A 27,732-nucleotide genomic window follows, 5' to 3' on the forward strand; every position below is an offset into this window, starting at 1 on the left:
AAATTGGACCAAGCTATATTTCTAACAAAGACAAATCATTATTTCTTCTAGATTTTCCAGAACAAAAATTTTAAAAGAAATTCAGAAGACTTTGAAATAAGATTTAAATTTGATTCTACAGATTTTCTAGATTTGCCAGAATAATTTTTTGGAATTTTAATCATAATAAGTTTGAAGAAATACTTCACAAATATTCTTCGTCGAAAAAACAGAAGCTAAAATGAAGAATTAAATAAAAATGTATTTATTATTCTTTACAATAAAAAAAAAAAATTTACTTGAACATTGATTTAAATTGTCAGGAAAGAAGAGGAAGGAAATTAAAAGGTAAATAGTTATATGTGTTTAAAAATCCTAAAATCATTTTTAAGGTTGGATTCTTTCTCTAAAATTGTCTTTCTGAAAGTTATACGAAGCAAAGTAAAAAAAATAATGACTTTATTTAAACAAGTGAAGACCAAGTCTTTAAAATATTTTATTGGATTTTCAAATTCTATTTGAGTTTTGTCTCTCTTAGAATTAAAAATGTCGGGCAAAGCGAGACCAGCTTGCTAGTAAATAAATACAATTTAAAAAAATAGAGGCAGCTCACTGGTAAGTGCTGCTATTTGAGCTATTTTTAAGTCAGGGTGTGATGTGAAAGATGGTGACAGTACACCTACTTTGAGACAAGAGCTATAGTGATGCATGCTTGGTTATGCTTTAAAGTCATACGGAGGCCACATGGAGAAAAATCTACTCCCAAGTGGGCGGGACTGGTAATATCACGGCACAATAACTTCAAAATAAAGACAACTTCAGATCGTTTTCTTTGTTTAAAAATAGAACAAGCACATTCTGAAAATGTATAAATCATAATGTTGTTGTTTTTTTTACACGTACATGTTGCGATTATTAGTATTCTATCTTTTTTTGTCATTATTTACACTTTCTGAATAAATGATGTGATAATGTTCATCAGTCATCTCATTGCTGTTCATTTTCAATCTATCAAGATAAAGAAATAACATCAAAATCAAATTACAGGATGTCATTTATGTAGTTTGATCATTTTTCTCAACTATTTCTCGACTATAAGTGGCAGTTTTTTTCATAGTTTGGCCGGGGGTGCGACTTATACTCAGGAGCGACTTATGTGTGAAATGATGAACACATTAGCGTAAAATATCAAATAATATCATTGACGTAAGAGACTAGACGTATAAGATTTCATGGGATTTAGCGATTAGGAGTGACAGATTGTTTGTATAGCATGTTCTATATGTTATAGTTATTTGAATGACTCTTACCATAATATGTGAGGTTAACATACCAGTTGGTTATTTATGCCTCATATAACGTACACTTATTCAGCCTGTTGTTCACTATTCTTTAGACATTTTAAATTGCCTTTCAAATGTCTATTCTTGCTGTTGGCTTTTATCAAATACATTTCCACAAAAAATGCGACTTACATATGTTTTTTTCCTTCTTTATTATGCATTTTCGGCCGGTGCGACTTATACTCTGGAGCGACTTATACTCCGAAAAATACAATACATGATGCGATTATTAGTATTCTATCTTTTTTTTGTCGTTATTTACACTTTCTGAATAACTGATGTGATAATGTTCATCAGTCATCAATCTATCAAGATAAAAAAATTATATCAAAAACAAATTACAGGATGTTATTTATGTAGTTTGATAATTTTTCTAGACCGGTGCACTAACATCATGTGGTTTATTTTTTTACATATGTAGCATCATCTACAAAGATATAAAGAATTGCTATTGCGACATCCAGTGGACACATTTAGAACAGCAGTTTCTTTCATTAAAAATTTTTGGCTCATTTTCATACTTGGCAAACTCAATAAAACCTGTTTGGGGGCCTGATCCGGCCCGCGGGCCATACGTTTGACACCCCGGGTTTGGAGCTTACATTATAAAGTACATGTTTTCCTTCAAATACAGAAATGTGTTACCTTGAAAATGAGTAATACCTGTTATTTAAGCAGTGTTTCCCACACATTCATTTATTTGTGGCGGCCCGCCACGAAAGAATTAAGGCCGCCACAAATTTTAATTTATTTATTTATTTTTTTGTCCTGTCCAGCTTCTCAGGCAAATCATATAGTTGATGTAGATGCCCGTATCGGCTGTTCACATTTACTTTACAAAAGAGAAGTGTAGGATCAAGATTTTTGGAGCTCTTTGTTCAGTGGATCAGATGTTTGATGAAGCTCTGTGTCTATCTACCACCACTACTGTTTTCTGTTTATTTGTTACTGACTGTGGCAGGACACCTCTGCCTCTGTTTCACTTTATGTTGCTGGTAAATAATATGCTTGTGTCATATCTGTGTTAATCATGTTTTTGTTTTGCTTGGGTTTTGGGCTCTTTTTAGTTCCTGGTTGCACTTCCTTGTTTGGTTTGGTTTCCATGGTCACCCATTAGTTTTCACCTGTTCACCTGTCTTGTCACGCACCTGTTTTCACTGATCACGTCACTATTTAAATCTGTCTGTTTCTGTTGTTCGTCCTGGCGTCCTCGCACTTTTTGATCCCTCCACTTCATGTCATGTCACAGTTCTTTGCCAAGTAAGTTTTGCTCATTTATGCCACAGTTAGTGTTTTTGTTTTATTGTTCATAGTTTCTGCCTTTGTGCAAGTTTTGTGTTTCTACCCAAGTTTTGTATTTCCGCCCTCGTGCAAGTCTTTTGTTTTGTATAGCCAAGTTTTCTACCTCCACTGTGAGCGCCTTTTGTTTATTCCTTTTTTATTGTTAAATAAACATGTATTTAAATTCACGCCTCGCACGGGCCAATTTTCCTTTGCCTTCCGGAGAAGCAAAACCCAAGAATCCCGTTATGACAGCTTGTAGTAGTAGGCTAAAGTTAAATTATTTAGTATGCACTAATTAAAGGGGCACAGCTTTAAGAGACATTTTAGCTTTTATATTTTATAAGATATATTTTTTGTAAGAACCACAATTAATAAATATATTTCAGTGAATAACTTATTGTTCAAATCTGTATATAAATATGTACATAAAGTGTTGTAATTATATTGTAATATGGATGGATGGATGGATGGATGGATGTTTAAAACAGAACTGTTATTATTAATTAGTAAGTATAATTTTTTTTAGCCTTTTTAGAGAAAATCATATCATTGTAGTAAAATATGCAAATTACCCGATGATGTCATGGTGACCACGCCCATAGCCACGCCCCCACCGCCACAGGTATCTTGGCAGTTTATGGGAAACACTGTTAAGTATTACTTAAATACACTGTTTGCAACTTCTTCACACCAACATTTTACAAAGCAAAATATATAACAAGAACACCACCGGCCAGCTTATGTTACCATTATGGGTTATACTTGTGTAGCACTTTTCTACTTTCAAGGTACTGAAAGCGCTTTGACACTATTTCCACATTCACACACACTGATGGCAAGCCCTAACCACCACCCATCAGGAGCAAGGGTGAAGTGTCTTGCTCAAGGACACAACGAACGTGACTCGGTTGGTAGAAGGTGGGGATCGAACTGGGAGCACTCAGGTTGCTGGCACGGCCACTCTGCCACCGTTCCCAATATATATACTGTGTAAAATACTTTGGAAAGTTGTCACCCTCTAGGCCAGTGGTTCTCAAATGGGAGTACGCATACCCTTGGGGGTACTTGAAGGTATGCCAAGGGGTACGTGAGATTTTTTAAAAATATTGTAAAAATAGCAACAATTCAAAAATCCTTTATAAATATATTTATTGAATAATACTTCAACAAAATATGAATGTAAGTTCATAAACTGAACATCAAATCAAGTAGGCTAATCCATTCATTAGCATAAAGCCAGAGTTTCCCCCATGCCACGATGGTGTGACCCTCACTAAAATGATGGTGTGACCCTCACTAAAATGTGTGAAATTGTGAAAAAGAAATGCAACAATGCAATATTCAATGTTGACAGCTAGATTTTTTGTGGACATGTTCCATAAATATTGATGTTAAAGATTTCTTTTTTTGTGAATAAATGTTTAGAATGAAGTTGATGAATCCAGATGGATCTCTATTACAATCCCCAAAGAGGACACTTTAAGTTGATGATTACTTCTATGTGTAGAAATATTTATTTATAATTGAATCACTTGTTTATTTTTCAACAAGTTTTTAGTTATTTTTATATCTTTTTTCCAAATAGTTCAAGAAATACCACTACAAATGAGCAATATTTTGCACAGTTATACAATTTAATACATCAGAAACTGTATTTTACTTCGTTATTTATTTTTTTTCAACCAAAAATGCTTTCTTCTGATTAGGGGGTACTTGAATTAAAAAAGTGTTCACAGGGGGTACATCACTGAAGAAAGGTTGAGAACCACTGCTCTAGGCATCTGTGTAAATGTTGCAAACAGCCCCTTAAGCGTATCCAACTGTGATGTAATTAAGAGGTAACATACCATATTTCCTTAAATAATGGCCTCCACTCAAATTGACACCATGTCCCAATTCATTGCAGCGTGTGTTGGCCACATGAATAAATAAACACCTTAGCTCAAAGTAGGACTCTTTCTTTTATAACCTGTAGTGCCTTTAGCTGGCTGTAATTACATTTACTATGGCTGACAGCACTTTTGTATTGTTTTGTTAACCATGGATGATATTACCACAACACAGAGATGGCATCTGTAAAGCTGAATGATGTTGAAATGTAAAATGTATAGTGATGATGTGCTGCACAAATACTGCATGAAGACAAGACAAGGTATGTTAGACGAGAAATGATGTTTAGTTTGGTACCTGTCTGCAATGGACCAGGAGTTGAATCCTCCACCCGGGTCATGTGCCACATCACACAGGTAGGTATCGTAATGGTCCCGATAGCGTCTGATGCTTCTCAGCATGCTACCTGGCACGCTGATGAGCGTCCTGGCGCTCTGCTCCTTGGGACCCGGGAATATCACGACTCTGTTTCCTGGCTGCTGGTCCTCCTCTGTCAGGCTGCTCTCAGAGAGGATGCTGAGTGACAGTACAAAGGAGAAGATGGGACATTTTTTCATCACCTTGATTTTTTTTAGACTGTATGAGCTAGATCAAGGTCCCTGAACTACAGCCCACGGGTCAAATCCCCCCGCTAGTAAGACGTCTCAAGTTAAAAACAAATCTGTCCTGCCCACACATACACACATATATGTAAATAAATATATATATATATACAAGCGCACACACACACACACACACACATATATATATATATATATACAGTGGTGGTCAAAAGTGTACATACACGTGTAAAGAACATCATGTCATGGCTGTCTGGAGTTTCCAACTCTTATTTTGTTGTGATGTAGTGATTGGAGCACATACTTGTTGGTCACAAAAACATTCATGAAGTTTGCTTCTTTTATGAATTTATTATGTGTCTACTGAAAATGTGAGGGTGAAAAGTATACATACAGCAATGTTAATATTTGCTTCCTTGGCAAGTTGACCTGCAATAAGGCACTTTTGGTAGCCATCCACAAGCTTCTGCTTGACCACTTGACCACTAAATTGCTGCAGTTCAGCTAAATGTGTTGCTTTTCTGACATGGACTTGTTTCTTCAGCATTGTCCACACCTTTAAGTCAGGACTTTGGGAAGGCCATTCTAAAACCTTCATTCTAGCCTGATTTAGCCATTCCTTTACCACTTTTGAGGTGTGTTTGGGGTCATTGTCCTGTTGGAACACCCAACAAGACCCAACCTCCGGGCTGATGATTTTAGCTTGTCCTGAACAATTTGGAGCTAATCCTCCTTTTTCATTGTCCCATTTAAAGCAGCAGTTCCATTGGCAGCAAAACAGGCCCAGAGCATAATACTACCACCACCATGTTTGACTGTAGGTATGGTGTTCCTGGGACTAAAGGCCTCACCTTTTCTCCTCCAAACATATTGCTGGGTATTGTGGCCAAACAGCTCCATTTTTGTTTCATCTGACCACAGAACTTTCCTCCAGAAGGTCTCATCTTTGTCCATGTGATGTCAGATGAAACAACAATGGAGCTATTTGGCCACAATACCCAGCAATATGTTTGGAGGAGAAAAGGTCAGGCCTTTAGTCCCATGAACACCATGCCTACAGTCAAGCATGGTGGTGGTAGTATTATGCTCTGGGCCTGTTTTGCTGCCAATGGAACTGCTGCTTTAAATGGGACAATGAAAAAGGAGGATTAGCTCCAAATTGTTCAGGACAAGCTAAAATCATCAGCCCGGAGGTTGGGTCTTGTTGGGTGTTCCAACAGGACAATGACCCCAAACGCACCTCAAAAGTGGTAAAGGAATGGCTAAATCAGGCTAGAATGAAGGTTTTAGAATGGCCTTCCCAAAGTCCTGACTTAAAGGTGTGGACAATGCTGAAGAAACAAGTCCATGTCAGAAAAGCAACACATTTAGCTGAACTGCAGCAATTTAGTGGTCAAGTGGTCAAGCAGAAGCTTGTGGGTGGCTACCAAAAGTGCCTTATTGCAGGTCAACTTGCCAAGGAAGCAAATATTAACATTGCTGTATGTATACTTTTCACCCTCACATTTTCAGTAGACACATAATAAATTCATAAAAGAAGCAAACTTCATGTTTTTTGTGAGCAACAAGTATGTGCTCCAATCACTACATCACAACAAAATAAGAAATGATTGTAAAGTCAAGACAGCCATGACATGATGTTCTTTACAAGTGTATGTACACTTTTGATCACCACTGTATACATACACATATATAAATATATAAAAAAGCAGAACACATAAAAGTTGCATTACAGTCTACAAAGACCTTAAACTTCAGTCTGTGTACGATCATTTCCCAAAGTTTCAGCTAACTTGGTCGCTTTGCATAAAAGTCAAGTTTTTTCCAAAATATGCTCCAAATGGGCTCTACGGCCTTGTAAGGCAAACTTGCAGATCCATCCATTTTCTACCGCTTATTCCCTGTCACGCAAAATTGTCCGTTTTTTTAAAGACATATCTTTGGTGGATTTCGCTGATTTTTGATGCGATTGCTGGTTTCACTTCACCAATTGTTGGATGGCTGTTCTGGCACACATTATTTTTGAGGTACACCCAAAGTCCTAAAATCTGATTTTGATGGAGCATGATGACATCAAGACTTTTTGCGAAAATGTACTGCACTACTGTGTATAATTTGTTGGAGAAATAGGCCTTTGTGGAAATTGCATTTTCCTTGGTTGACCAAGAATTGTTGGGGAAGACTATTGTTCAAATATTTAATGCACTAAGTCAGGGGTCGGCAACCTTTACCACTCAAAGAGCCATTTTGGCAAGTTTCACAAATTAAAGAAAATAATGGGAGCCACAAAAAAAATTTTTAAATTTAAAATGAAAAACACCACATACAAAGCTTAAATTGCTTTGTGTTATGTTAACTAGGAATCTCAGACACACGCACCGGCACACACTTTAATATGGAAATTTGATGTTAGTGCGGCCCGCGAGTTTTGAATGAATGGCGATTGATAGCGTCATACTTGCCAATCCTCTCATTTCCGGGAGACTCCCGAATGTCAGGGCGTGATAGCACTGTTTTTGGCGCCCTCTACAGCCTGCCCAAACAGTGTACCTGCTCGACCACATGCAGAATGCAGCTTCAGCTTGCTCACGTAAGTGACAGCAAGGCGTACTAGTTCAGCAGCCACACAGCTTACACTGACGGTAGCCGTATAAAATAACTTTAACATTGTTACGTTACAAATATGCGCCACACTTTGAACCCACACCAAAAAAGAATGACAAACACATTTCTGGAGAACATCTGCACTGTAACACAACATAAACACAACACAACAAATACCCAGAATCCCATGCAGCACTAACTCTTCTGCTCAACCGACGCACGGAGGGGGGCGGTTTGATGTGTGGGGGGGTTTGGTGGTAGCGGGGGTATATAATCTAGACCGGAAGAGTTAGGGCTGCACGGGATTCTGGGTATTGGTTGTGTTGTGTTTATGTTGTGTTACGGTGGGATGTTCTCCAGAAATGTGTTTTTCATTCTTTTTTGGTGTGGGTTCACAGTGTGGCGCATATTTGTAACGTAACAGTGTTAAAGTTGTTTTATACGGCAACCGTCAGTGTAAGCTGTGTGGCTGATGAGTAAGTATGCTTTGCTGTCTCCTACGTGTGCAAGTAAAAGCTACATACAACATGTGGCCGGGCTGGCACACTGTTTGTAAATGCTATAGAAGACAATTACTGCAGTGCAATTAGGGCACGCCCTTAGTATAGTAATTAGAGTGAAAATCGGATTATATTTGCCCTGGGAGTTATCTAGGAGAGGCACTGAGATCCATAAGTCACCTGGGAAAATCGGGGGGGTCGGCAAGCCGCATCAGAGTGGTCAAAGAGCCGCATGCGGCTCCGGAGCCGCGGGTTGCCGACCCCTGCACTAAGTCAATTCACCCTGAATAGGAAAACAAGAAAAATAAAAGATTTGTGAGTTGTGTTTTATTGGGGTCATTTTGTATAAGAAGCAGGATGACACATTTGGAAAGGCTCATCTGGCCACTGCAGAGTTTATTATAATCCTCCTTACTTGGACAGAACAGCCTGGTTCTTGTGCTATCTGAGCTATATTTAGTGTTGCAGCAGCTTTCTTTAACAGCATTTGTGTGTGCACTGCTCAAAACTAACTTCTGGCACTAATAATATTCAGACAATGACAACTTATTCATTCTGCCACCAATTCTGGTTCTAGGAATATTCAAACAGTGACAACTCATTTTATTATACCACCCAAAAAAATATGGGTTGCTATGAAAATGACCTAATCAAGCAAGTTTTGTCTCGATTACTTTAAAGCCAACAGAAGGGCACGTGAGTAAACACAAGAACTGTGCTTAGACTCGTGGTGAGGCTGGAATCCGGGTAGAGGAAGAGAGAAGGCAAAGGGATGGCTATGTGCTGAGAATGAATGCACAGAATAGTACCAGCAAATGTCTATTATAAAACATTTAAACACTCTACAGCAGGACTGTCTAAGTGTTTCCTACTAGAGAGAATTTAGTATTCTTCGGGTTTTATTTCTAAAAATCAATCCACTGTGTAGGACATTTAGTTATTCTCAGCATTTAAAGGTATATAAAAGAAACATTGACAGTACATCTCAGCTTTGTGTTATAACCCACATAATAGATCCAAAATAACATTTGTCTTGTCTTTTCAGATGCCATAATCCTCCCACATCTTTTGATTGGGCTGTCCTTAGTTGTATTTTTAGAAAATGCAGTGGACCAATGACAAAAAGAAACTGAGGGCCACAAATGGCCCCTGTGCGAGACTTTGGACCCCCCTGGTAGAGGCTAAGGTAAATGATACCACAAATAAGAGACTATTCAAGACAATCCTTAGCTAGCACTAACTACAATGGACTCGTGGTTCTCACACCAAATCCCGTCTTTGATTTGTTAAAAAAAAATTATATAAATGATAGAAACAGAATGATTTACGGGGGGGTCAAGCAACCATCATAACACATGTATCATGGTTAATTATACAAATAAAAATATCAAAATAAGTTATGTAAGTAACAAAACTAATTTTTGACAATGTCTGATTTGAGCAATTAGATATTTTCCTCTTTGGCTTATCATCACCGTCATCGTAAATTGTCCACCCACATTAAAAAGCCAACAAAACCACACTTTCATACTAATCTTGCCCTGTTTTGTACTGATTCTAGATTGTTGAGCCATATATTTCAACAGTAACCTTATCTAAAGATGGCTGTAGAGTGGACAGCATGAGGCTTTGCTCCCGTCAGCAGATAGTAGCATGCACGCTGTGTCAAAACAAGGCTGCAGCCTGCATGAAGACAATGGAAAACTAGAACAAGAGCAGGAAATAAATCAATGCGGAGGTAAAGACCTTTCTCACTTTTGCCCCAGGCAGCAATCTTTTAGCCCTGGCAAAACACTTTCATGCATTGTAATCAATGACGCCTTAAAGTGAATGTAAGGAAGTAGAAGGTCTCAACTTGAAAGAGTGATCCCAAACAAAATATGTGAGTGAATCACATTAAAAAAATAAGACATAAATACATGAAAGGTTTTGAATTTTACTGATTTGTCTGAACTCCTGTTGGCGCTGGCAAAGGTCAGCCGGTAATACCAAATGAAGGGAGGCAACGTCATACGCTCTCGCCGAGCAGAGAGGTAGCGGCATGGGTAAAGTTAGCTGTGATGCTAGTGGTAATACGAGAGAAAGAAGGTGCGAATCTGGTAACAAATGAAGGAATAATTAATTCCCGAGAGAAACAGCACGGGGTCCATAATCTGGCGGTGGTTTGGCTTCAAGTGGGAAGATGTTGAACAGACATCAGTAATATGTCAAGTGTGCGGCAAAAGCGTTGCGACAAAAAGTAGCAGCACTGCTAATGTAGCATCATTTGAAAAGTCACCCACTAGAGAATGAAGAGTGCTTGAAACTCTGCATGTCAACATCTCCGGCTGGTGCCTCACCCACAAAATGCCCAAGCAACCATTTCCACATCAACACCGTATGAAACAAACAGTCAACAACAGAAGGAGATAACGTCCGCAGGAACCTACCACATAGTGAAGGACATACACTATTTGATTTCCTATTATGCAGCTCATTTTTATGTGACACTTATTGAAATATCTTGTGTGACATCATGCACAAAAGTGCACTTTATTTGTTGTAAACTATTGTAGTGGCATTCTGTACAAAAAGTGCACTTTAATTTAGTGTTGTTTTGATATATCATCTTAGTGACATCATGCACAAAAGTGCACTAATAGCTTGTTTTAAAATGTCTGACAATCTTGCACTTTCTGTTTGGAAATGACATGAATGTTTGTGCCACTGCTTAATAACTGTTTCATAAATACACTTTTAGTTGTGATGTCCCTCTCTGCATGAAAGTTTAAAAGTAGCATATATTAATGCAGTATGAAGAAGAATGTTTGAATGTAGACACATAGAATCATCATACTGCTGTGATTATATGCATCAAGTGTTCATTCAAGGCTAAGGCAAAATATCCACATATATATGGTGTATGGTGACATGGACTAAACATATCCACATATATATGGTGTATCGTGACATGGACTAAACATATCCACATATATATGGTGTATCGTGACATGGACTAAACATATCCACATATATATGGTGTATCGTGACATGGACTAAACATATCCACATATATATGGTGTATCGTGACATGGACTAAACATATCCACATATATATGGTGTATCGTGACATGGACTAAACATATCCACATATATATGGTGTATCGTGACATGGACTAAACATATCCACATATATATGGTGTATCGTGACATGGACTAAACATATCCACATATATATGGTGTATCGTGACATGGACTAAACATATCCACATATATATGGTGTATCGTGACATGGACTAAACATATCCACATATATATGGTGTATGGTGACATGGACTAAACATATCCACATATATATGGTGTATGGTGACATGGACTAAACATATCCACATATATATGGTGTATGGTGACATGGACTAAACATATCCACATATATATGGTGTATGGTGACATGGACTAAACATATCCACATATATATGGTGTATCGTGACATGGACTAAACATATCCACATATATATGGTGTATTGTCACATGGATTAAACATATCCACATATTAATAAAAGGCCATATCACCCAGCCGTAGTTGGGAATAACAAATTGGTGACATTATTGTTAATTCATTGTTGCAGTTATCATCTTATTTTAGTTATTGGTTTTGTAACAACTGGTCTAAGCAGCAGACGACATGAATGCAGCTGTGAGCATGTTAAATCAAGTGTTTCAATACAGAAAACTAACAGCTTGTTTCAGGCAGTGCAAGTGAAGCCACATGACCCCCTGGTGACAACCTACACACTGACATGGACACATGTTGACATGAGTCAGCATCAGGTGTCACTTATGTTCTTCTTCCTTAATGTGTTTCCTTAAGCGACGGCAGACATAGCATGCAGCTTCAATTTTCTTCATTTCCTTCCCAAATTGCCGGTAAAAGAACATCTCATCCAGGTCATTTTGGGAACAAGAATACAACTCTAATAGAGCCCATTTCTCTTGAAGAGCAACTCATGTCCTCTTACAAAAGCTCCCAGAAGTCAACAACAATATGCTTCAGGGGCGGTATAGCTCGGTTGGTAGAGTGGCCGTGCCAGAAACTTGAGGGTTCCAGGTTCGATCCCCGCTTCCGCCATCCTAGTCACTGCCATTGTGTCTTTGGGCAAGACACTTTACCCACCTGCTCCCAGTGCCACCCACACCGGTTTAAATGTAACTTAGATATTGGGTTTCACTATGTAAAAGGCGACTACAGAGCCGAGGAGCGTGATGTTGAGTGTGTCAACACACACACACACACACACACACACACACACACACAAACACACACACAAAGTGCATACAAGAAATAACATCTTGGTGGGGAAGAATGGCAAAAACTACAATTCTACTGGTTAATAAAGAGTGTGTGAAGTACAATATGGAGGTATTTGGACTTCAAAACTAACAATAAAAACTACAATTCTACTGGTTAATAAAGAGGGTGTGAAGTACATTACGGAGGCATTTGGACTTCAAAACTAACAATAAAGGTGATGCTTTTAACGAGGAAGCGCCGCGCTTCAAGCGTTGCTTTAAAACACGCCTCGCCAAATGTGACAATTAGTATTACCACCTTTGCGTCAAACTTAGGTAAACATTTAATTAATAAACATTCAGATCTGCACAAGGAGTTATAAAGGGTGACAGGTAATAATGTAGTTGTTACACCTGTCCTGCTGTTCTGCTCCGGTGCAGACTGTAGCAGAGGAGCACAGGGCAGACGTTTGCTCCAGTTCACTTTACCCTGCAATGGGTCTGCTAAGATTCGCTTTCCGGTCAGAATTTGAGGCCGCTGATTTGTGACAATCTGGTTGCTTTATTATTAGTTTTGCAGGACACAACCAGACCTATTCATCACTTTACGGCGCAGTGCGCATGCTCCTCTCTTTCTGTACTCGCCCACTCACTCACTGAGCTGCTCGCCTTTTAAGTGGCCAAAAAAACATGAACACATTACCCTTATTTTTGTCAGAGTTTGTAGTTGGAGACGAACCCCAAGATGCAGAGATGATGGCAGGCGTTGAACAGGAAAACATGATTTAATTCAGCTCTATAGCAAAAAACAAACAAAAGGGAACAAACAAGGCGGAGAACAAACTAGGCTATAAACTAAAATAGCACAAAGGCTAACTGTGGACAATAAACAAAAACACTTACTGTGACACGGAGGAACTATGACTAAAGCGGAGTGGACAAAAGTAGACGGACCTACAACAACAAATAGGTAGAAGCTACAGGTAGAAGTGACAAGTGACAAGTATTCTATTGACAATGATCCACCAGTGACTGGAGGGCAGGACAGGTTTAAATAGCAGCTGGCTGATTGGCACCAGGTGTGGCCAGGTGCCAATCAGCCACAGCTGAGGGGACAAAACACTCAGGGAACATAATCAGGAAATGAAGACAAAATAAAAGCACTGACAGGAAACTAAGACAAACACAGAGGAAAAACTAAAACATAGCCAAACTGTCAGGGACAAGCCTGACAATTTTAGCATCCCTTCACTGGCTCCCAGTTTATTTTAGAATTCACTTTAAAATGGTATTGTTTGTTTCTATGTCTGACCTTATAAACATCTACACACCCACAAAGTCTCTGAGATCAGCTGATGAATTTCTTCTTGTGGTCCCTGTCACGGCTGGTTACACCCCGCCGTGCCTTTTTGTTGGTGTTCTCCTGTGTTTTGTGTTAGTTCCTGTCCTGTGCTTTTATTTTGGTGGCTCTTCCGGTTTTGTTAGTGTTTTCCCGTGGCTGCTTCACTTTTGTCACAGAGCATTTCCCCTCACCTGCTTTGTTAGCAATCAAGACTATTTAAGTGGATCCTTTTTCTCCCTTCGTTGTCGGGACATTGTGGATGTTGATGTGTTCGATTCCCTATTCGTTGGTGACTAGAGACGATTCTTTTTGATGCTAATTGGAAGTACACTCGTATGTGTGGACGCCGTCTGCTGCACATTCCCCGTAAGTGTTTTGCATTTTGTTTCGTTTTGGTCATGGTCTGTGCGGTCAGAGCACTTCCCCGTTGCTCTCGCTTTTTGTTCATTTATGAATAAATACCCCTTTTTCCTCACGCTGCTACCTCGTTCGTCTGCATCCGTAAAACCACGACAACCTCCGGCTTCTCCCATGACGCACCGCTTATCTTCACCTGACAGTCCCAAAGACACGATTACAATCTAGAGGGGATGGTGCATTTTCTGTTGTGGCTCCAAAACTTTGGAACAATATCCTTCTTACTATTCGAAAGGCTCCCTCCTAAATGACTTTAAAATCACGTCTTAAAACATATTTTTTAAACCAGCATGAAAGTTACGTGATTTAAAGCTCTCAATATGCAGCGAATGTTCTTGGAGCACTTTGAAAAGTGTCTAAAAAGACTACAAGACAGCAATGAAGGCAAGCCACCATCAAGAAATTAAAAGAGAAAGGACAAAAAACCCACCCGGTCTCCACGGGTTTCTCCAGAACAATATCAGCTGCTTCAGGCTGCCTCAACACCAACCTCGTCAGTCTAATGGGCTGTGGGGTGTTTGGCCTGGAGCCTGAAACTTGGACCTGAGAGCCTGGCAAGTACATGGAGAGTGTGGGTAGACACATGCATTAGATTTGCTTAACACTGGATTAGAGCAATATCTCCACCTAGAGGAGAGATGTTCAGTTAATTGAGTGTTATGCTTGAACATGAGAGATGATTGTTACCTGCTCGCTGCTCCAACTGATCAGGTTCTGAATAGGAAATAGAGGTAAAGCGTCTCCTTACTTCCTCTTGGTCCTTCTGCTCGGGCACACAAACACATTTGATAAACATGCTGATCTCACAACTTCAGAGACATAGCAAACGTTCAAGAATGCCGAACCAGAGCAATACAAATAACAAGGCTCAAGTTTCCAGGGTGGTTTTTGTGGAGGGCAGTTCTCACCTGTATCTCCTCCATGCGAAGCAGCATACTCTCCAGGGTGGGGGCTTGCATAACCCTCCTGCTGACGCCTTCCAACTGTTCACTTATCTTGAGCGTCCATGCCGCCTGTGCAGCATCCCCTAAGACTTCATCCAGTAGGACTTCACCCAGCTGCTCAGCATTGTCGCCAATCTGATTCAGTAGAACGCCAAGACATTAAGCCATTTTAATGGAATAGAATGGAAGTGAGTTGTTTTTGGGTTTTTTTCATAGCTAAGAATAGTCTGGGTTGAGAATTATTGGTGAGAGTATCTTGGCTCACCGTCTTTGCAGCCTGTTCTGACAGCTTATTCCTCAGAGATACGCTGCTCCTGCTCCTGGACTCGCCAAGATGCTGAGGGTAACACACAAATGACCATAAACGGCAGTTCCCGCAGAAAGTGCTCTAAAATTGAGACAATTGCTGTTGCCAGAGCAAAATGACACATAAAGATGCTGAATAATGTATCATAGCAAGAGGAAGAATGGAACCTAAAACACAAAGTACATTGGAAATCCACTTGGACAGGGGTGTTCAAAGTGCGGCGCGGGGGCCATTTGCGGCCCACAGGTAATTTTTTAATGGCCCCACGGCACATACGATGAAAAACAAATAAAAAACATAAAAAGTGGTATAAAAGAGCAAACAGGTGAAATGTAACAAGAAAATGTTGCATTATTTACTCTAATCACACAAAGATGCCATGCAGGCTGATTGTTTCTTTAAAAAATAATAATGAATCAAAATCAATGTCATTATGAATTATTTACCTATTCAAGGCTCCATTTACTTCACATTAAATATTCCACTTTGAGATATTTTGGGGGGAAAATGTTGCATATTTTTTGGTTGCCATTTAAAAAACAAAGTTTTTTAAAGAAGGGCCTAAAACGAACAAACAAAAAACATAAACAACAATAAAACTTATAATTGACAGATAGATCTGAAGTTGATCTTGAGACTATTGTGGTAAAAGTTGAAAAAAAAATTTGGATTTATTTTTTTAAACTTTAAATAAATGATAAATGGGTTATACTTGTATAGCGCTTTTCTACCTTCAAGGTACTCAAAGCGCTTTGACACTATTTCCACATTCACCCATTCACACACACATTCACACACACATTCACACACTGATGGCGGGAGCTGCCATGCAAGGCGCTAACCAGCAGCCATCAGAGGCAAAGGGTGAAGTGTCTTGCCCAAGGACACAACGGACGTGACTAGGAAGGTAGAAGGTGGGGATTGAACCCCAGTAACCAGCAACACTCCGATTGCTGGCACAGCCACTCTACCAACTTCGCCACGCCGTCTGAGCAGTACCCTTTTGGATCCCCAATAATTTTAGTGGGACTTTTTTTTTTTTAAAGTGTCATTGCTCAAAAAAATAATGAATTTAAACCAATGTTGTTATGAGTTATTGACCTTTTTAAGACTCCAATTATTATATAATCTCAAATATTCGACTCTAAAATTTTATTGGGGGAAAATATTGCATATTGTGTTTTTTTTCCATAAAAAAACACGGTTTTCCTTGACAAAAATGGCATACAACTTAAATCTTTAAAAGCGTTATATTGACAGATAGACCTAATGTTGATCTAGAGATTTAAACCTTGAATAATAATAATAATAATACTAAATAATGACACATTTGTAATATTTTTTTTGACCAAAACCTTTTGGGGATCAAGTCTGAGTGGAGGCCTAAATGTATCTTTTTTATACATACATTGTATTGGTTTTTAAAATAAAAAATATGAAAATGGGCCCCCGCTTGCTTTGATTTTTCAGTGTGCGGCCCTCAGTGGAAAAAGTTTGGACACCCCTGCACTTGGCGTTCTTACTCACAAATTCAGGGCAAGCATATACTTTGTATGGGGGAAGCGTGGCTCAGATGGTTGAGAGAGTTCCTGGTACGAATCCAGCTTCCGCCATTTTACTTACTGCCATTGTGTCCTTTGGCAAGAGACTTTACCCACATTTGCTCACATTGCCACTCACACCGCATGTAAATGAATGTTTGGTGGTGGTCAGAAAGGTCAGTCTACCCCAAGGCATATGTGAATGGATGATGGGTTCTCATTTCTCCCTGTAAAGTGCTTTGAGTGTCTAAAAAAAACATCATATAGATGTAATCCAGTGATTCTCAAACTATGGTATGTGTACCACTGGTCATCAAGTGGTACGCCAAAAAAATCACATCAATACACAGTTTGTGTTTTATTTTCCTAAAATCAAACTGTGTATTATGTTCAAACTGTGTATAACGTTACAGTGGCCAAAATAGCAAATATACTTGTTAATTAAAATCTCTGCCTTGTTTTTAATGAAAACTCAAGCCTACTATGCTACTGTATTTAATGATGGTCATTATGTCAGTACTTGGAGAGACAAGTTTTTTTCTGAGGTCGTAGTTGGTGGAAGTTTGAGAACCACCACCATTATTTATTAATATTATGTACATACAGTAGAGTATCTCATTACAGGGAGTACATGATATACATCACAGCAACAATTTAAGTAGAAATATGTTTATTTTTGCCTCAAGTAAAATTTTCAGCAGAATTCATCTCTGCATTGATAAGCAGTGGGCAGCCATCAAGTGGCGCCCAGAAACCAGATCTGGCCGTAAAAACAATTTGAAATGTGGACTCGTCAGACCACAGAACACTTTTCCACTTTGCATCAGTCCATCTTAAATGAGCGAAGCTGGCGGTGTTTTTGGGTGTTGTTGATAAATGGCTTTGGCTTTGCATAGTAGAGTTTTAAATTGCACTTACAGATGTAGTGACTAACTGCAGTTACTGACGGTGGTTTTCTGAAGTGTTCCTGAGCCCATGTGGTGATATCCTTTACATAATGATGTCGCTTTTTGATGCAGTACCGCCTGAGGGATGGAAGGTCACGGGCATTCAATGTTACCTGCAGTGATTTCTCCAGATTCTCTGAACCTTTTGATGATATTACAGAGCGTAGATGGTGAAATCCCTAAATTCCTTGCAAAAGCTGGTTGAGAAATGTTGTTCTTAAACAATTTGCTCAGGCATTTGTTGACAAAGTGGTGACCCTCGCCCCATCCTTGTTTGTGAATGACTGAGCATTTCATGGAAGCTGCTTTTATACCCAATCATGGCACCCACCTGTTCCCAATTAGCCTGTTCACCTGTGGGATGTTCCAAATAAGTCTTTGATGAGCATTCCTCAACTTTCTCACTCTTTTTTGCCACTTGTGCCAGCTTTCTTGAAACATGTTGCAGGCATCAAATTCCAAGTGAGCTAATATTTGCAAAGAATAACAAAGTTTCTCAGTGTGAACATGAAATATCTTGTCTTTGCAGTCTATTCAATTGAATATAATTTGAAAAGGATTTGCAAATCCTTGAATTCTCTTTTTATTTACCATTCACACAACGTGACTACTTCACTGCTTTTGGCTTTTGTAGGATCTGAGCTGAGGATGGTGTTGTGGCTTCTGGAGACCTTGGAGCCACGTGTGATTAAGGGCTTAATAAGTAAACTTTGATTGATTGATTCTTTGTCTCTGAGCTCCTTTTGTTCAGTTCCTTAGACCTCATGATTCTCTGACATGCACTGTGAGCTGAAAGGTCTTATATAGACAGTGAGCCTTTAAAGCTGGGGTACGTGAATCTTATGTCACCAGGCAGAATTTAAACTGTAAACCCCCCCCCCCCGAATCTGCGCAACTTGCTGATAGTCCCTCCCGGTCTCCTCCTCTCTGCAAGTGCACGAAATCGCGCACAAGAGCTGTACATGCAAACGGTTGTTGACAGTCTGAAGTTGCATCGAAGGATCTCCTTGTTTGTAATTTGTTGCAAGTAACGCATGTCGCCACACAAAAGAACACGCACAAAATATAGGAACATTGAACATTAGATGACCTGTCTAGAAGGACAACAGCCACCTGCGTGTCCAAAGTTAGTCCAAGACTGGCCCCTCCATCATGAATATGCCAGAACAATATTTATTTCAGTTTTGGCTCTTCTTTGTTTTTTTAGACATACAGCATCTTTCTTTTCTTCCTTGGATTTGCTCTTTTTGGGTTTTTTAGCAGTATATGCTGTAACAGCAATCTTTCCAAGTGTGTGTTGGGCAGCCATGCTTTACTGAAACCAAATAAATGATTCTTCCAACCTTAGCTTCATCCAGAAGAGGCTGGATCTTCTCTCGAGCCTGCTGCTCAGCTCTCTCGGCCCACTGTGTTGGCGAGATGACCTCGGCCCTGTAAAGCAAAACATTATTAGTTTAATTTGTGCAGGCCGTGAGAATGTAGTCTGACTGATAGAGAATAAGGAATCTGCATTAAGCTGCTCATCGAGCATCATCACTGCCGTCCTTTCAGAAACTGTAGACTTATTGCTACTGTACCTCAATCTCCTAATACGTTCAACCTCCTCTTCACTTAGCTGGTTGAGCTCGTTCAGTCTCTGCATTGTTGTCTTCTCCAGCCAAACGCCTCTGTACCATGACAGATGTTGTCACATTGAGCTGAATGCCATTACATTTACATTTGCAAGACCAGAATCAGGTTGGTGGCACCTGATTAATTAGTAGGCACAATTGTAGTCATTCTAATTGGATTGGCTAAAGTTATGTGGAGTACTCAATCAAGGGAATACTTATAAGGACTAAAACCGGGCTGCCCATTAATCCTTTACAAAGACAAATGACCTAACTTTAGATTTAGCAAGCAGTGAGATTAATTTATTGAGGAAAAAATAACTTTGAATCACAGTATTGCCTGTGGCTCTGGGTAAGTGGGGTCTGACAGAGGTTAAAATCAATTTAGTGAATATAGATGTGGAAGTCATTAACATGCCATTTATTCGAGGTTTGTTCTTTTACGTTGACATACTGATGCAAAAACCTACTCAAACCAAGTAAATACATAGTTCATTCCAACATGTCTGATAATTGTAAAGAAAATAGGGAGCACATAGTGATCCTCACCTTAATGCTTCATTCTGGGCATGTTCTTTTTTTTCTAAGCTTAAGTCAGCATCTTTGACTGTTACTGACCCCAAGGCAACTTTCTGCCCGACAGGAGTTGATGATGAGGGCTTTTCGGGAGACCAGAAACATCTGGGCTCAGGTGACATCTTTTGATGAGAGCTGAAGAGACAGGAGAGACTCACTAGCAATATTCTGACAAAGTTTATAACGTGTGATTGTGACATCGTTATGCTATTATAGTTAAAGGAGAACTGCACTTTTGGGGGATTTTTTCCTATCGTTCATAATCATCATGAAAGAAGCTAAATATACGAAGGATGAGCTCCTGCTTCTAGAAGCCAGCCCGAAGGAAGAGAGAGACATTGAAGCAGATGGAAACCGAGAGAGTGAGGTGAAAGTGACTCGAAGGGCTAAAAATCACCTTACTATGGTGGAGTCATTTACACAAAGTATGTATGATGAGAAAGACGCACAATCACTGTCGCTTTGCACACCGCCAAGATGTGTGAATGAAAAAGGCTATGTTTGCTATATCTACTTACGGAAACAAACTATAGTCATCTCAATGTTTTATTTCATAATTTATTTGGATACAAAGTATAATACTACATTTTTATTTACAGAAGTATGTTATTTAAGATAGAAGTTTCATTTTTGCACATTATTGATCTCGATATTGGAGATTGTTTATTTGCATGCAATGTGCAATGCTACATTTTTGTTAACAAAAGTATTCTATTCAAGCAGAAGTATTGCTGCCCAAGGGAAGCTCTTAATTTAATTTTGTGAAAATTACTCCATAAAAAGTAAATTTTATATCTGCTCTAAAAAGAACATTGTACAAATTAGAATTTTGCTAAGAGTAAGATGCAGTGTATGCAGTCATCATGTTTAAACTACTATTTTTAGATTAAAATAAATTAAAAACTTACAATTATCTGTCATTTGTCTTCAGTGGTTTCTTTAAAAAGTAAAGGAAAAAATTCGGGAAAAAAATGATTTTATTTTTAGGCCCCATAGCCCAGGCCTACTGCAAAAGTGGAATTTGAAGCCATGCTATTTCGACATAAATGGAGTGCTTACTCAAATGAACCGGAAAAAAAGTGTCCCCGCCCAGCTGGACCAAACGCACAACTGTCCATTGAGTGAGTCACACTTTATATTGATCATGATACAAGCAGCACGTCATGCATGTATCATTACAGACAACATACGCTGTGTACAAACAATAACATGAAATGTGGGCTAATACTTTACAGGTGCTGTAATATGATTGTTCATGTTTTTCAGTCAGTACAGATTGGTGTACTATCGCAGTGTTGTGCATTACAAACTCAAACATGTTTCGTGTTGACGTAGAAGCTAGCTGATCTCTTTCCGTAGTTAGCTTTTACGGCTAATACCGAAGCCTGCTGATGTGTTACTCCGCTAGAAAAATAGTTCCTCAGTGTTTGCTCTTACAATAACAATGTTGCGAGAACTTGGTTATCATACAGGTTACGGAACGTAAAGGAAGTATTGTTGGCGGTTTTTGAATGCATTTTTTAAGTGAATTAGAGGTAGAATTGATTGCTCCCATTGCTGCATTGCTAGCCATCCAGAAAAAAAGCCAATTTTTACATGTTAAAATGCAAAAAACAAAACTAAAAAACTTGTGCCTTCTTGATTTTCATAGGTTTGTGAACAATAGGCAAAATTTTAAAAAAAATGTTGACAAACCACTTAAAGTTGCCCTTTAAGTGGTTTCTGGAACTGCTTATGTACACTCATTGACCACTTTATTAGGTACACGTGCAAACTGTAATGATATCCTAATACAAGAAGTGTATCCAAAATGCTGCATGCCTTTATAAATTGATTTCTGATTAGTTACACTGTTGTTTACATGTGAATAAATCTTGGGGGTGGTTGGAGAGGCCGTTGGCATGAATTGGCAACCACGCAGCTCTCCAGGGCATTTCTGGCTGCAGATGTTCTCATGTGCGACTGCGGAGTGAATGAATAATGGGTTTTTACTGTAAAGCGCTTTAGGTATCTTGAAAGGCGCTACACACAGAAACCCAATCCATTTTTATGGATTGGGCTGGGAGTGATCACATGGTTTCACTCACTCCCACAGGAAATTGTGCAGCCTCATAGTCTTAACAAATATGGGAAAATACATCTATCGCTGCTGGTAACCATGACTGCCAGTTCAAGGTCGGGTCGTGGGCGACAAAACCAGCCCCCTCCCTTGAACTTTACAGTTCTTGGGGAGGAAAAGCAATACCTGACAAGATGCATGAAGTCCAAGATGGTGGATCGGATGTCACGCTCCTACCCCACCTTAAACCTCACACGATTGGCTTCTCCTCTACCTCTTTACTCTCCTTCATCTAGCCTTCCTATCTCTCTAACCCAAGGTCCAGCGGCGATGGCCGACAGGAGAAGGGCAGGTGAGCCCTGGAAGCTCCTATCTTGGGACCCACACCGTTGGCGGTAGAAGCAAGAAGGTCGCTGGGCTGATAAACATGGTGGCAAAGTTGCCTTTGGTAGTTGCATCTGTGTCAGGCCAGGGCTTTTTAGGCGTAGCATTGCCCTCTCCAATTTGGAGAAGGCCCTAGGAAAGGTGTGGCCAAACGCGCTCTCTGCCTCTAATGTCTGGCCGGGTAACCGCACTCGGCAGACTCACCCCTTCTTGCAGTCAGATCACAAAAAAAAAACCTGAATCCACAATCTCTTTGCCTCATCTTTTGGAAAGTTCGCACCCTCACGAGCCGTGACAACAGTAGTCGCCCAGAACGTTGAACTGCTCTTGTTGCAATGGAACTAGCCCAGTACAACATTGATGTGGCAGCCCTGAGTAAGACACGTCAAGCTGATGAAGGCCAAATCTCAGAAACCCGGGCAAAATACAAGTTTTTCTGGAAAGAGAAAACTGCAGAGGAGCCTCATCTTCACAGAGTTGGATTTGCCATCCACAACTCTCTTGTGAGGATGCACAACCTCCTCCCTGGGCCTCCCAGACCATCAACTCTGGGACAGCATAATTGGGAACCAGGGTATCGACAGTTGCAATGCCAATGGCTTGCTACTTCTTGGTTTATGTGCATAATTTAATATTTGCATAACCAACACCATCTTCAGGCTTTGCACCAAAGACAAGACCTCATGTATGCACCTGATCGACCGCTCTCCTTGGGGAAATGACCGTGGCGTCTCCCTGCTCTCCATCACTGGAAAGATTTTTGGCAAAATCCTCCATAAGTGACTCTTTGACCTCAGTGAATCCGTTTTTCCCGGAGTCTCAGTGCTATGCGCCCTGGCTGTTCCCCTGCCTTCTCCCCTGCTGAACTACAAGAAACTGCTGATGCTTTTGTGGAGGCATATGAGAGTGCAAGACAGAAGGTCAATGTTGGAAAGACAGAAATCCTGGCGCAATCCGACCCTGCGCATCCTCTCCAGCATTTAGTGATATCCATTCATGGCAACTCAGTAGAGCAGGTTACCAGATTTTGCTATCTCGGGTCTATGTTCAACAACACCAATGACCCCAGCGAGGATGTCAATAACAGGATTCGCTCTACTCATTATACCTTCGGCAAGCTCTACCACCGTGTCTTCTCACAACATGGCTTGTCCGCGCACACCAAGATTTGTGTCTACAGGGCTGTTGTAATTCCAACCCTTCTGCATAAGTCAGACAGCTGGACTCTCTATCGGAAAGACATCAGGACTCTAGATAGGTTTCACCACCAAAAATTGCGGGCGATCCTCGAAATTGCCTGGGAAAATCGCGCCACTAACAATGAAGTTCTGACCTGTGCCGGCCTCCCGAGCATGGAAGCGATCATTGTCAAGAACCAGCTGCATTTCCTCTGTCATTTATACTGTGAGGAACACTCAACCTGTTTGAGGAGGTGGCCCATGGCTTGAGGCTGCAAGGGGGACCCAAGAGATGCCTAAAGACCGGTTTAAGCAACTGCTAAAAAAGAGCAGGATCACCATATACAACTAGGAGGCCCGAGCAGCGGACTGCTCAGCCTGGCGTGGCATAATCGCCATTGGTGCTCAGAAACTTGAGACAGAGTGAGCGCAAGAAGCGGAGAAGAAACACCAACTAAGACATCAACGTCTTTTGCTTTCCCGTCCACCTCCAACACTTCCATGCCAAGACTGCCCCAGGCTTTTCCACACACACCTTGGACTCCACAGTCACCAGCAGGCACACAGACGGAGAGTCCCGTTAGCTCAAAGAGTCCAAAAGAAGAAGAAATCAATAATGAAGGAGAACGAATACTCATTTTTGATGCTGCCATGATGATGATGAGTCTTAACAAAGAGTTAAAAATGTTTGCTTATAGATGTTACAGTTTGCGGGGGTGAAGAACTGCACTGCATTATACTCAACTACATATACTCAACAACATACCCTGGCTTCCACCTGTTCCACCTGCTACCACCGGGCAAGCGCTACAGGTGGATCATAGCCAGAACAAACAGGCTCAGAGACAGCTTCTTTCCCAGAGCTGTCACCATCTTGAACTCTAACTTATAATAAATAATTCACCCTTATACAATATCCTACCCTAATACCCTACTGTGCAATATTACCCTTCGAGTGCATCCGACACTGATTGTTATTACTCCGGTACTCTTGTCTTGTTCTGTATATTGTACAGTATTTTGTATATTGTACAGGATTGCTTATTATTTTCATGGATGAAGTGCTGGCTGTCCAGAGTCGGGACCCGGGGTGGACCGCTCGCCTGTGCATTGGTTGGGGACATGTCTGCGCTGCTGACCCGTCTCCACTCGAGATGGTCTACTGCTGGCCCCACTATGGACTGGACTCTCACTATTATGTTAGATCCACTATGGACTGGACTCTCACACTATTATGTTAGATCCACTATGGACTGGACTCTCACTATTATGTTAGATCCACTATGGACTGGACTCTCACTATTATGTTAGATCCACTATGGACTGGACTCTCACTATTGTGTTACATCCACTATGGACTGGACTCTCACTATTATGTTAGATCCACTATGGACTGGACTCTCACTATTATGTTAGATCCACTATGGACTGGACTCTCACTATTATGTTAGATCTACTATGGACTGGACTTTCACAATATTATGTGAGACCCACTCGACATCCGGTCTCCCCTAGAGTGGGGTTGGGGGGTCGTCACCCACATATGCGGTCCTCTCATTCATAGTCATTCACATTGACATCTCATTAGGGTTGTGAGTTTTTCCTTGCCCTTTTGTGGGCTCTGTACCGCGGATGTCGCTGTGGCGTGTGCAGCCCTTTGAGACACTTGTGATTTAGGGCTATATAAATAAACATTGATTGATTGATTGATTGATTGATTTTTATTGGATTGTAGTCTGTTTATTTCAATTGTTATTTTTTATCTTTATTACTTCTTGTGTAATTTATTTTTATCCCATATTTGTTTCCACTACCGCACCTTAAGTTGCAGACCTTAATCTCGTTATATGCAAATATAATGACAATAAAGTCCATTATATTATATTCTAACTACAAACCCCGTTTCCATATGAGTTGGGAAATGGTGTTAGATGTAAATATAAACGGAATACAATGATTTGCAAATCCTTTTCAAGCCATATTCAGTTGAATATGCTACAAAGACAACATATTTGATGTTCAAACTCATAAACTTTTTTTTTTTTTTGCAAATAATCATTAACTTAGAATTTCATGGCTGCAACACGTGCCAAAGTAATTGGGAAAGGGCATGTTCACCACTGTGTTACATGGCCTTTCCTTTTAACAACACTCAGTAAAGGTTTGGGAACTGAGGAGACACATTTTTGAAGCTTCTCAGGTGGAATTCTTTCCCATTCTTGCTTGATGTACAGCTTAAGTTGTTCAACAGTCCGGGGGTCTCCCTTCTGCTATTTTAGGCTTCATAATGCACCACACATTTTCAATGGGAGACAGGTCTGGACTACAGGCAGGCCAGTCTAGTACCCGCACTCTTTTACTATGAAGCCACGTTGATGTAACACGTGGCTTGGCATTGTCTTGCTGAAATAAGCAGGGGCGTCCATGGTAACGTTGCTTGGATGGCAACATATGTTGCTCCAAAAGCTGTATGTACCTTTCAGCATTAATGGTGCCTTCACAGATGTGCAAGTTACCCATGTCTTGGCCACTAATACACCCCCATACCATCACACATGCTGCCTTTTACACTTTGCGCCTATAACAATCCGGATGGTTCTTTTCCTCTTTGGTCCGGAGGACACGACGTCCACAGTTTCCAAAAACAATTTCAAATGTGGACTTGTCAGACCACAGAACACTTTTCCACTTTGCATCAGTCCATCTAAGATGAGCTCAGGCCCAGCGAAGCCGACGGCGTTTCTGGGTGTTGTTGATAAACGGTTTTCGCCTTGCATAGGAGAGTTTTAACTTGCACTTACAGATGTAGCGACCAACTGTAGTTACTGACAGTGGGTTTCTAAAGTGTTCCTGAGCCCATGTGGTGATATCCTTTACACACCGATGTGGCTTGTTGATGCAGTACAGCCTGAGGGATGGAAGGTCACGGGCTTAGTTGCTTACGTGCAGTGATTTCTCCACATTCTCTGAACCCTTTGATGATATTACGGAGCGTAGATGGTGAAATCCCTAAATTCCTTGCAATAGCTGCTTGAGAAAGGTTGTTCTTAAACTGTTCAACAATTTGCTCAGGCATTTGTTGACAAAGTGGTGACCCTCGCCCCATCCTTGTTTGTGAATGACTGAGCATTTCATGGAATCTACTTTTATACCCAATCATGGCACCCACCGGTTCCCAATTTGCCTGTTCACCTGTGGGATGTTCCAAATAAGTGTTTGATGAGCATTCCTCAACTTTATCAGTATTTATTGCCACCTTTCCCAACTTCTTTGTCACGTGTTGCTGGCATCAAATTCTAAAGTTAATGATTATTTAAAAAAAAACAAATGTTTATCAGTTTGAACATGAAATATGTTGTCTTTGTAGCATATTCAACTGAATATGGCTTGAAAATGATTTGCAAATCATTGTATTCCGTTTATATTTAAATGAAACACAATTCCCCAACTCATATGGAAACGGGGTTTGTGTATTATTCCACTTTCATGTAGTTTGTAATGTAATCAGAATACTGATTAGTATGGGGCAGGTCTGCTTGGTACCATGGAAACCAATCATCATAATAATATATAAGAATCCCTCTTTGTATCACACAACGTGCGAGAGGCAATATGTACCTAATGAAGTGTTGGATCAGTGTTGAAGGATGTGCATTCTAAAAGAATATTCATGCAAATTACATTTTATTGCAAGCTAATAAATATGAGTTTATATGTTGGATATACTGTAATAATAATCCGATAAGGAGTGAAGGTGATGGGGAGAAATAGCACATGGATGCTCACCGTGGCGGTGAAAGAGAGTGAGAAGATGCAGGTATCCACGGCACTGACGGCTCCCTGTGTGGAGGTTGATTCACCCGGAGCCGAGAAGACACAGTGGGCTGCTTGAAATGTGCATTCTCGCCCTATGATGATGTGAACATGATCATTTAATGAGTTAGTTGAAAAATGTCTGCATGAGTTGATTAAAGCATTGAGCATGCTTGTCAACTAAG

At 40.1% G+C, this 27,732-nt stretch overlaps 1 protein-coding gene across 4 annotated transcripts in view; it reads right to left on the reverse strand.

The window, feature by feature from the left end:
- kiaa0753 (KIAA0753 ortholog) overlaps positions 1-27,732 on the reverse strand; it is a 51,034-nt gene that overhangs the window by 7,213 nt on the left and 16,089 nt on the right. For 3 of the 4 annotated variants that reach the window (XR_009827405.1, XM_062059837.1, XM_062059836.1), the window contains exons 10-18: positions 27,521-27,642; positions 20,087-20,248; positions 19,505-19,594; positions 19,271-19,358; positions 15,398-15,469; positions 15,097-15,267; positions 14,876-14,951; positions 14,619-14,739; positions 4,794-5,012 (exon numbers count right to left, since the gene is read on the reverse strand). Coding sequence is in view for 3 of the 4 variants with exons in the window: in XM_062059837.1 (XP_061915821.1) it covers positions 4,794-5,012; positions 14,619-14,739; positions 14,876-14,951; positions 15,097-15,267; positions 15,398-15,469; positions 19,271-19,358; positions 19,505-19,594; positions 20,087-20,248; positions 27,521-27,642 (1,121 nt within the window). In the remaining variant the exon portion in view is untranslated. The remainder of the gene's footprint in view (positions 1-4,793; positions 5,013-14,618; positions 14,740-14,875; positions 14,952-15,096; positions 15,268-15,397; positions 15,470-19,270; positions 19,359-19,504; positions 19,595-20,086; positions 20,249-27,520; positions 27,643-27,732) is intronic. The other variant, XM_062059838.1, reaches the window with a different exon arrangement.

Source organism: Entelurus aequoreus, linkage group LG10, assembly GCF_033978785.1.
Source record: "Entelurus aequoreus isolate RoL-2023_Sb linkage group LG10, RoL_Eaeq_v1.1, whole genome shotgun sequence".
In the NCBI taxonomy this organism is placed as follows: Eukaryota; Metazoa; Chordata; class Actinopteri; order Syngnathiformes; family Syngnathidae; genus Entelurus; species Entelurus aequoreus.